At 34.1% G+C, this 11170-nt stretch overlaps 1 protein-coding gene across 1 annotated transcript; it reads left to right on the top strand.

The window, feature by feature from the left end:
- The first annotated feature begins 265 nt into the window (after positions 1-265).
- LOC147410092 (protein SLOW GREEN 1, chloroplastic-like) lies at positions 266-1583 on the top strand. The gene has a single exon (XM_086432282.1). The coding sequence runs from the start codon at positions 391-393 to the stop codon at positions 1354-1356; it is 966 nt and encodes a 321-aa protein (XP_086288408.1). The 5' UTR covers positions 266-390; the 3' UTR covers positions 1357-1583.
- The last annotated feature ends 9587 nt before the right edge of the window (positions 1584-11170 follow it).

Raw genomic sequence — 11170 nt, 5'->3', positions numbered from 1 at the left:
TTCAACCTCTAGGAGATGAATAAGAAGAAAATGAGGTGGAAGGAAGGATGGAAGGAAGAAGTAGGTTTTGAGTTTTTTATTTAGTAGGTGACGGTGTGTAAAAAATTCACTTAACCGGGTTCAATTTGTCATTTCGATGCGCGCAATTGCAAATAGACCGACTCGATGGACCTTCCAACGGTACGACATTACGGATTTACGATAAAATCCCCAATTTATTAGCCGAATAAACAGAAAACAAAAAACTGGTTAGGGCATTTAAGTCATTGCATATAATTCCTCTTCTCTCTGGTTTCTTCTGGTGCATTTTGTCTGCAACAACTAAAACCCTACAAAAAAAACCACCGAACCAAAACCCTAACCCTAATACCCCTAATCAGAGCAAGTTTCATGGATTCTCTTAGCAGAGGAGTTCTAATCCAGGGCGTCTCCTACACTCCATTAAAGGAAAATCGATCAACATCTTCACCATCACTACTACCATCCAACTCTCGATCTAGGGTTAGGGTTAGTGTTAGGGTTTCGTCCAGTTTCAATCCGGATCATGAGAAAAACTCCATAGTTAAAAAGATCAAAAGCGCTTCTCAGACGCTGATTCTAACAGCCGCAGCAGCTTTGATGATTGGAAAACTCTCTCAATATCCTGCAAAAGCAACAGAACCTCCAATGGTGGCAATTGAAGGAGAAGAACTTCAAGAACAAGAGAAGAAAGAGGAATCGCCTTTAAATCAGTTTCTCGAATCGCATTCAGAGGCCATCGATGCCTTAAAATCTCTATTACAGAGGAAACTTGAAGATGGAGAAGATGAAGAAGCTTTGAAGATCTTGAAACGTTTGGTTTCATCTCAACCAATGGAGCTCGAATGGAAATTTATTACGGCAAGGTTGTTAAATGAAATTGGAGAAAAAACCGAAGCTCTAAAGGTTTACGAAGAGATTTTAGTTATAAACCCTCTCAATTTTGATGCTTTGTTCCAGAATTCCTTACTGATGGATCAATTAGGGGAAGGCAAAGCCGCAATTGAAAAGCTTGAAGAAACGGTAAAGCTAGCTGAGGAAGAACAGAAGGGGAAAGAAGCTCGTGATGTACGGTTTATAATTGCTCAAATTCAGTTTCTCCAAAAGAATGTTGACGAGGCATTGAAGAGTTATGAAGATCTTGTCAAGGAAGATCCGAAGGATTTCCGGCCTTATTTCTGCCAAGGCGTGATTTATACTTTGCTTGATCGTAATAAGGAGGCAAAAGAGCAATTCGCGAAGTGCCGTGAGATCTCTCCAAAGGAGTTCGAGGTTGAGGGATTCTTGCAGACTGCATTATCGAGAACAAAACTCTTTGGAACGGATTCGGATAGTTGAATTTTAGTACATTTGTGGTTCAGAATAAAGAATAAATGGAGAGGTGAGTACCCACTGATACTTCTTCGATCAATGCTTTCCCTTATTAAATTTTGAACAAGTTTTATTGAATCTCCATGGAAGCTTCTTCAATATCTATCTATCTATCTATCTATCTATCTATATATAGATTTTGGTTCAGAATAAAGAATAAATGGAGAGGTGAGTACCCACCGATACTTCTTCGATCAATGCTTTCCCTTATTAAATTTTTAACAAGGTTTATTGAATCTCCATGGAAGCTTCGCCAATATATATGTATAGAACTTTGTTACGTTTACTTGTTTCTTGATCTGTCTTTCTTTAATTGATGCTCTTTGTTGGTTAATTTTCATGATTTGTCTCTATAACTGAAGTTATCTTGTGTTGGAATTAGATTTGTTGGGATGGAGAAATGGTCAAGAAATTTTTAATAACTTTGATGCATTGTAAGTTTGTAATGTGTAATATTTTGGTTCAATAATAAAGGAGAATGATAATTTCACAAGAAGGTAGGTATGAGAGGGGATATCATATAACTCGAGCATGAAACACTCTCTCACGGCTCTGGTTAGCTTCATTAATTTATGAATGTGCTAAAATGGATAAATTAGACATCTCCCCTATCTCACAAATTTGGCAAACTTTTTGCTAGGGTTATTATTTTTCTTGAAGCTGATTGAATCCTTCCACATTTAGAGGCCCCAAGAAAGATTTAAACCTCACAAAGAGAGAAGATTTCTTTCGAGCATGTATCTTTTTTTTTGGGTATATATAGTATATATTGTCCCAATCGGCTTACAAGATGCCATTGTTACCGTCCTCCATTCATCTCTAACCATATCTCTATTCAGCTCATTTTAAGTATTCTCTGGTTATTATTTTGTATATAGAGTTCAAAGGCGTATTCTGTGAAGAGTTTGTAGTTAGATGAGAGTTGTTGTGCTCGAGTTAGTTCTTGTTTTGTTGTGAGGTTGGTCATCTCGACTGCCCTTGTACATTTTATTTTTTCTAAATAAATTTTTACTTGTAAAAAAATATTTACAATGGTAGGAGTGTTCCTAGATCTCCTACCTAGTTACCACTAGAATTATATACATGTCTGGAGGCATATGCCGGAGTGAGCGAGTGACTCAACGTAAAGAACAGGATAAGGAAAAGTGAACTTCTTGAATGCACTATAAGCACAATCAAGTAATTGGGTTTAGTAGAAGGGGAGCAGGGTGCAATTGGAGGCTAGATCTCTTTGAGTTATAAGTTATAACCCTTGGCTGTTCTGGTTAAGAGACAAGAGTGGATAGCAAATGAGGCAGAAGCACAAAATGAATTAAAGCTGTAGGGAAGAGGGGCAAGCTTCAGTGGAGGGAGTCCAAATCCCTTTGTCCTAATAACTAACCCTTGGTTGTTCAAGTTAAGAGACGAGTAGTTAGCCAAAGAGTGAAAGCATAGGATGAGTTGAAGTTGTTATTTCTTTATAGGAGAGAGATGATGGGGAAGCAGATGTCTTGAATGCATGGAACATAAAAGTGAGTAATTGGGTTTCTCTTGCAATAGATAAGATGAGCTCTTTTGAATAAACCAAAGGAAAAGCAAGTCACTATTAATAGTCAAATTAGAGAAGGTGGTACTTTATAAAAAATAAAATAGAGAAGTTGGTATCTTGAATGCACGAAATGTAGAAGCAAGCAATTAACTTTCACTCAAGTAGATGCAGGAATCTTGAGTGCACTGTAAGCACAAGCAATGAAAGTTCATTGCTTAACCTGATATTTTTCCTAACCAAGGAATAGAGTAAGGTCTGACCTTCTCTTAATACAGCCTGAGGGGGAGAGCAAAATGACCTGTTAAATTATAGTTACTAACATGTGGAGTTCAATTGTGTTCTTATTTAATTAAATTTTTTAATTTTTTTTGATAAGCAAAAGATTTTATTGGAAAAGGAAATGGAAGAGTGGCATTCAATTGTAGTGCAAATAAGTGAGATGGAGTGTGAGTGATGGAAGAAAGATCATGGCAATTGGAAAAATAGGTGAAGCTTTAGAAGGAATTCATACCAAAATTGAAGTAATGGAATCTACAAAGTTCAGTATGAAGTATAAACTGGTTGACAGACCATTAACCCCAAAAGACTGATCTGATGGGGAAGGCACAACTATGAATATAAGAGGGTCACGGGTCGAATGGGGGAATGATACGTGAGCATGTGACAAGTTCCCTCTAGGAGACTCGAATTTGTGACTTATACGAACCAAGTGCTGTAATACCATGTTGACAAACCATTTACCCTAAAAGATCGATCTGATGGGGAAGGCACAACTATGAATATAAGAGGGTCATGTGTCAAACTGGGGCACAATATGTGAGCACGTGACACCCGGGAGCGGAGGCGGATAACACAATACTCAACAAAACCCACTTGAAATCCTGGAATCACTAGGGCTTAAAGAAGTATCAAGTTCTGATGCATAAACATCAACTGGGCTATTGCCTAACCGCCCAAGGCTAGGTGCATAAACATTAATTGGGCATACATGATTGGACCTGATCTATGTGTATTTTGTGTTACTCCAAAGCTCTTCGATACATAAACACTTCTGTTTGGGATACTAAAAGTGGGCATATTTCTGTAGGAAGCCACATTTCTGCCTACCAAGAAACGGGGAGCCCCATTTGTATTTGCAAGCTTCGTATCTCTTAGTAACTTAGAACTTGTCAGCTTGTGTAAGATCGTCTAAACATGTATGGATTTACATCTAATGAGCTATGTGAATAAGCTAATATGGGAGAATTTGAATTATAAAAATGATCCTTTTTTTTCTAACTTAAATTGACACTTAGCCTTGTAGCTTCCAGAAGCTAAAGATTTGTATGTGGAAAATAATTGGAAAAGTATTATAATAGTTGATTTGAGTTAATATGTCTTGATATGTCATGGCAATTATGGTTTTGGTAGGGATGTCCCAAACTTTGTTTATTTTAGCCATTTAAGGTGGACATCTAAATTAGGTATAATCTAAAGGCCAAGTCAGCACACCGTAATTTAGTCTTGGCATAGTGCATCTGTGGGCCTGTGGTGTGACACAAAATATCTCATGGCATATCTTAGTATTGAGGATGAACCAAGGATCTTTGTTTATAAATTCCCCTGGTGGATGGGTAATACTAGGAATAGCTGTTTATAATTCTGGATAAAAGGTCGCTAACCCGTTTGCTATCATGGGGAATTTGGAAGGAATGTAATAGAAATTTTTTTTGAAGGAAAAGAACTTGAATTCGGCCAAATAATCTTTGTCGATTTTGCGTTTTTATTTTATTTTATTGGTGCTAGGCTTTTGTTGAGTTCAAGGGAATCATTTTTGAGGATTTTCTATTTCATTGGGATAGGGTTTCTAATATCTCTCGGGTGTGATCGCCTTGTTTTGTTTTGGGCTTGGGTTCTTTTGCCATTTGTATTCTACTTAGCTTTCTTTCATGTTGATTATCTCAACCAACACTTTTTAATATAATTTTCTTTCACTTATCAAAAAAAAAAAAAACTTGATAAAGTACCAAGAATAATAGCTTGTTTAAATGTCATAGGAAAGTGCATTAAATAATATGTGATAAGTGAGTGTCGCCCACATGGATCATACAAAACTATGCGGTTGGATCAAAATTAATTCTTTTTATAAAGAACAAAAAAATTGTTGGTTGCCACTAGCAACTAAAAGTTCTGGCAGGTAATCTAACTGTTTAGATATCACTAATGGTCCAAAAATAATCCCATACATGCTGCTGCCAGTGAATTTATAACTATTTTAATTTTATTGTTTTTCACCTTCTAGGTGAAAAATAGAGGGTAAGGGTTGTTGAAATTACTATTAAGAACACCTAGAGGAGGGGGGGGGGGGTGAATAGGTTGTCTGCCAAATTAAATTTTATCAAGTCTATTTAAAACATTAACCAAGCAATTGCAATATGTAGACAATCAGATTTGTAGAAATAACAAACAATAGTAGAGTTCAGAGAAATTCAAACCACACAAGAGGCACAGATTTATAGTGGTTTTGTGACCTCGGTCCCTACTTCACTCTTGGAAAGCTCAAAATCTTGAGCTGATGTCTTTTTATTCAATGCTTTTGGATTACAACTACTTACACAGAAAGGCGAGCATACCGCCACCATACCATGCTTGGGACTTTCACCTTAGTCTTTCTAAGACTTCACTACGAGAAATCTTAGTAAAGAATAACAATAAAGCAACTTTCTCTCTTTCTCTAACTCGGAGTATTACTAAGAAAAGGATCAGAGAAGAAGAAAGAAGATATGAAAAACTCACGAGAGTTTTTTCTCAGATTTAAAAATATTTTCCTTTTTTTGTTTTTGATCTTCTCTGAAAGGTCTCTCCTATTTATATAAGAGAAAAAGGGATGGGGTTTGAATGAGAAACCCTAACAAAGTAGGATAGACTCTGAAAGAGTCAACAAGTTTAAAGATACCCAAATGCCAAATCTAACTCAAAAAATATGATCGTTTGAAACATAATGAGAAGAGGTCGTAAGATTGCTTCTTAGCGCTCGGTCGACCGAACAGGTCTGGGTCGACTAAACGACCAAACTCAAGAGCTTAGAGACTTCGGGTTCAGTCGACCGAACTGTCTCGATCGTCCGAGTGATCAAATAAAAAGGTTCTCATGTTTCGGGTTCGGTCGACTGAATCGACTCGGTTGTCCAAAAGAGTAGAGTAAGAAGATATTCATTTTTGGGTTCAGTAGATCGACCAAGGACACTCATACACTAACCTTATTTTCTACAATCCATTTTCGACGTGTGCTGAACTCGATTTTGTCCTTCATTCTTCTTGATCTTGATTTTTTTGTACATTCTTCTTATCACCTCCTTTGAGCTCGATCTTCAATAAATTTGACTTTGATGCACTTTCTTCAAGCTAAACACTTCGTAATATGATCTTATACAATGATTGATTACATTTGAAGGGAATTATAAAAAAATCAATTTACTCTCTAGAAACGAGACAAATCATGGATGTGAACAAATTCTTCTACAATCTCCCCCTTTGTTAAATCCATGATAATTACATCTTCATAAACAAAGGTTTCTTCATAATTTGTTTTCGATATCTTCCTGAAATCTTTGAAGCTATCTTTGAAGTTGCAAAAATAAAAAATAAAAAATAAAAAATACTCAAGCTTACAGCAACATATCATAAGATAAAGAGACAACTCCCCTAATCATCATGCAACCAGCACACTACATGATTATATGTTAAACATATACCATAACACATCGATCAGTCATCCAAATCCAACAAGCATAGAAACATTTATGTGTTCATACCAACAAAAATTAAAACATTCATGTGAGTTTGTGGTTTGTTGTTCAAGAGTTGTTCATGTTCATGATATATCTCCCCCTAATTTTCTGGATGATATAAGTAATGCAAACGCAATTTTTTTTTTTTTAAGAGAAATTAATTGCTTTTACTCTCATTAATGTTACTTCCAACATCGTCTCCAGAAGATTGAGGATACTCGGGGTAGTCATCATGTTTGCTTCGCAAGAAGTTGTCAATAATTGTGACTTTCTTGTCCATTCCTTTAAACACCTTTAAGACCTCCAAATTATTGCTAGAAGACTCAGATTGTATTGGTTTTGTACCTTTGGATTTCTCAGCTTTTGTCGACGTCTTGAGCATTATGCGTGATAATGTAGCAGCATTGAGAGGATTCATTTGATGAAGAATTGAGTCAGAGGGTTTAGGGTGAAGATCATTGGACTCAATGATTTTGGAAATGATTATGGAGAATGGGAGTGCAAGATGAGAAATGGTATGAGCTGATGCTTTAATGATAGAATGAATGGATTGTCTACTATGCTTTAATGATAGAATGAATTATATTAGAAGCTGCATCAATGGATTGTCTACTATGAATACACATAAGTAGAACAAATCGGGACCTATCTCATCATAATGCCCGACTTTAGGGACTAAATTATAGGTTAACCTTTGAGCCAACAACTTAATCAGGAAGAAGATAAGAGGTTTTAAGTTGATTGGTCCAATGGACATGTTGACCACACAGATCTTTAGTAATCCTATCTTTTGATGATGGATCAAACATAGGGTATTTGATGGCATTCTTGACCCTAGAAATTCCAAGAATATTGGCAACAACATCTGGACTAACTTCAATGATGTCTATGAACAAAAGACTTGAAATGAAGAGAGGAATAATCAATTTCAAAGATATTGGAATAAAAATGGTGAATTTGAGTTTCACCACAACTACCTTTCAGTTCAAATAAGGGTTTCCAATCCAAATCAATAATAATTTGTTCAACTTTACTAAAAACCAACTCACGAAAACTCACATACCTTTCAATGGAGAGAGGATTAGTACAGAAAATTTGAAAAAAAACGATCTTTGCAAGCATCGTTGTAAAAATCCTCATCTTGCCCTTTTGCCCGCGACGTTTGGATGCTAGCTTCTTCCTTATGATTGGACGCTTGTTTGCCATTAATAAAGATGAAGAAATCTTAAAGAAAAAAAATGAGAAAAATGGATAGGAGAGATGAAGAAGACAAGGGGTGGTAAAAATGAGAGAAAGAAAATAAAGTAGGGTTTTGATGAAGAACCAGTCGAATGATATAACTTAATTGCTTGGTCGACCAATCATGGTTTGGTCGCTCGATATGCAAGATTTAACTGGAGGCAATATTACTTGTTCGGTCGACTGACTTGACAGAAAAAAAAAATTTACTTAGAAAAACATTTTGTTACACACTAAAAAATAGTTACTTAATCATGCAAACACCCAAAGATTTTTCTAAATAAGTGTATCTTTGAATGTTCAAAGATTTTGTAAAAATGTTTGCAAGTTTTTCAGTTTCAACATAAACAAGCACAACAATCCTATCTTCTACCAAATCATGAATAAAATGATGTTGTATATCAATGTGTTTAGTTCATGAGTGCTAAACAGGATTTTTAGAGATTTTAATAGCATTAGTGTTGTCACAATATAAATGCATGATTTGTTGATGAAGACATTATCTTTGGGCATTTGTTTCATCCAAAGTAATTGTTAGCAACAACTTCTTGCAGATATTCAACTTCTGCAGTAGATAAAGATACAGAGTTTTGTTTCTTATTATGCCAAGAAACTAAATAATTACCAATATAGAAACGACCTCCACTAGTACTTTTTTGCTCATTTATATTACCTGCCCAATCTGCATTTGAATATCTTGCAATTTCACAATTAGTTTCAAAAGAATACTATAAACCAAATAGTTAAGTTCCATTAACATATCTAATGATCCTTTTAATTGCAAATAAGTGAGATTCTTTAGGTTGTGACTAATATCTAGCACAAGCATCTACACTAAAAGCAAGGTTTGGTCTACTAGCTGTTAAGTAGAGTAAAGTTATTATCATGCTCCTATAGGTTTTAGAATCTACATCATTTCTATGTTCATTTTTACTTAGCTTTGCAAAAGTGCTCATTAGAGAGTTTGTAGGCCTTGATCTTTCTAAGATAAATTTTTAAATAATAACATGAGCATATTTGGATTGACATAAAAAAATACCATTATTCATTTGCTTAATTTGAAGACCTAAAAAGAAGTTTAATTCTCCTTCTAAACTCATTTCAAACTAAGATTTTATAGAATTTGCAAATAGAATGGCATGCTTATCACAAGTGGAACAAAAAAATAATATCATCCACATATATTTGAGCAATTAAAATATCATTATCAATTTGCTTGAAAATAGTTTTGTCAATATTCTCTCTATTAAATTTATTTCCTTACAAAAATTCTGTCAATCTTTCATACCAAGCTCTAGGAGTTTGTTTAAGTCTGTAAAAAGTCTTTTTAAGATAATAGACATAATTTGGATGATTGGGATCTACAAAACCTTTTGGTGGTTCAACAAAATTTTTTCCTTCTATATAGTCGTTTAAAAATGCACTTTTGACATTCATTTGATAAAGTTTGAATTTAAGATGACACGCTATTGCAAGCAATATCCTAATGGTACCGGAGCAAAGGTTTCATCAAAATCTATACCTTCTATTTGAGAATATCCTTGAGCTACAAGTCTTAATTTATTTTGAACGATAATCCCATTTTCATCCAATTTGTTCTTAAAAATCAATTTTGTTCCTATAATATGTTTATTGGAAGGTTTAGAAATTAATGTCCATTCTTTGTTTCTCTCGAACTAATGCAACTCATCTTGCATACACAAATCCAATTATGGTCTCTTAAAGCTTCATCAATGCTTTTAAGTTCTATCTTGGAAGTAAAACACAATTGACTAGAGATATTTTGAAGTTATTTCTAGTTTTAATTCCACTATCCAGATTTCTCATAATATTAGAAATGAGGTGACTCTTAATTACTCGAACATATTTTGACTCGATAATTTCTTGAGGAATTTCAATTTTTTTTGCAGATTCTTATAAATGTCCTCTTCTTCGAGTTCTTTTTCTTCAACCTCATCATCAATAACCATATTAATAGACTCCATAATGGTTTGGGTTCTCCTATTGAATACTCTATAGGCTTTGCTAGTCAAGGAATATCCTAGGAATATAGTATCATCACTCTTAGCCTTAAATTTTTTCAGATTTTCTCTATTTCTAAGAATGTAACAATCACTCTCAAAAACTTAAATATTTAATGTTGGACTTTCCTACCCATTCAAAGTGCATAAGCAGCCATGAATGTTCCAAGCCTAAGATAAATTCTATCGAGTATGTAATAAGCCGTATTTACTGCTTCTGTCCAAAATTGTTTCGGAATATTCTTTTCATTTAACATAACTTTAGACATCTCTTTAAGCACTCATTTCGTATTTACTAATGTTTAATTCCATTATCCTCACAATATTCTAAGATTTTAACGTTATCAAATTCAGGACCATGATCACTCCTAATTTTTACAATAGTGGTCACTTTCTCATTTTGCACCTTTTTGCAAATCTTTTTGAATTCATAAAAAATACAAGAATTTTCTCTAAGAAAAATAGTCCAAGTGTATCTAAAATAGTTATTTACCATCACAAGACAATACCTTTTACCTCATATACTTTCTATCCTTATTGACCCGAAAAGATCCATATGAATGAGTTCTAAAGGTTTAGAGGTGCTAATAAACTTATTTTTATTTTTATTTTTTATGAACTGATTTAGTTTGCTTACCTATTTGACAGATTCTACAAATTGACTTTTGAGATTTTTATAATTTATATAATCCTCTAACCAATTACTTTTTGCTAAGCCTAGATAGATTTTTGAAATTTATGTGACCAAGCCTTCTATGCCAAATTTTAGCATTTTCTTTCTATACTCAAATTGCATGACCTGTAATTCCACAATAATGACAAATAATGACAGTTTTTGACCTCATTACATGTTGAGAATAATTAGATGGTTTTTGATAAAAATTGGTTTGTCTTAGTGGAGATTTTGCTTTGACAAATATGGTTTTGGATGTTGATGGTAAAGATTTACGTGAAAATATCCTAAACCACTTTTATTTTCAAAAGATTTTCCCATACTAAGCAACTTATCAAGAGTTTTAGAACTTTGAGAAAAATCACCAATTTTTTGTTTGTTAGCTTCAGACCTTTTAATTTTAGTTTCAATTTGGGTCATCTCTTCATTTATAATTTGGTTCAGTTTTGAGAGTTCATTGATCTTGTTTTCCTTATCTTAAAGTAATCCCACAAAGTCTTAATTTTTCACCAATTTCATTGCAATCAGATCTTAGCTTTAAGTTTTCTTTA

The sequence above is a fragment of the Akebia trifoliata genome, chromosome 2 (genome assembly GCF_017979445.1).
Source record: "Akebia trifoliata isolate Shusen 1 chromosome 2, ASM1797944v1, whole genome shotgun sequence".
NCBI lineage: Eukaryota > Viridiplantae > Streptophyta > Magnoliopsida > Ranunculales > Lardizabalaceae > Akebia > Akebia trifoliata.
The sequence above is the reverse complement of the archived record's forward strand: the minus strand, read 5'-3'. Positions and strand labels throughout refer to the sequence as shown.

Coding starts and splice junctions, on each gene's coding strand:
- LOC147410092 (XM_086432282.1), top strand. CDS start 391: ATGGATTCTCTTAGCAGAGGAGTTCTAATCCAGGGCGTCTCCTACACT.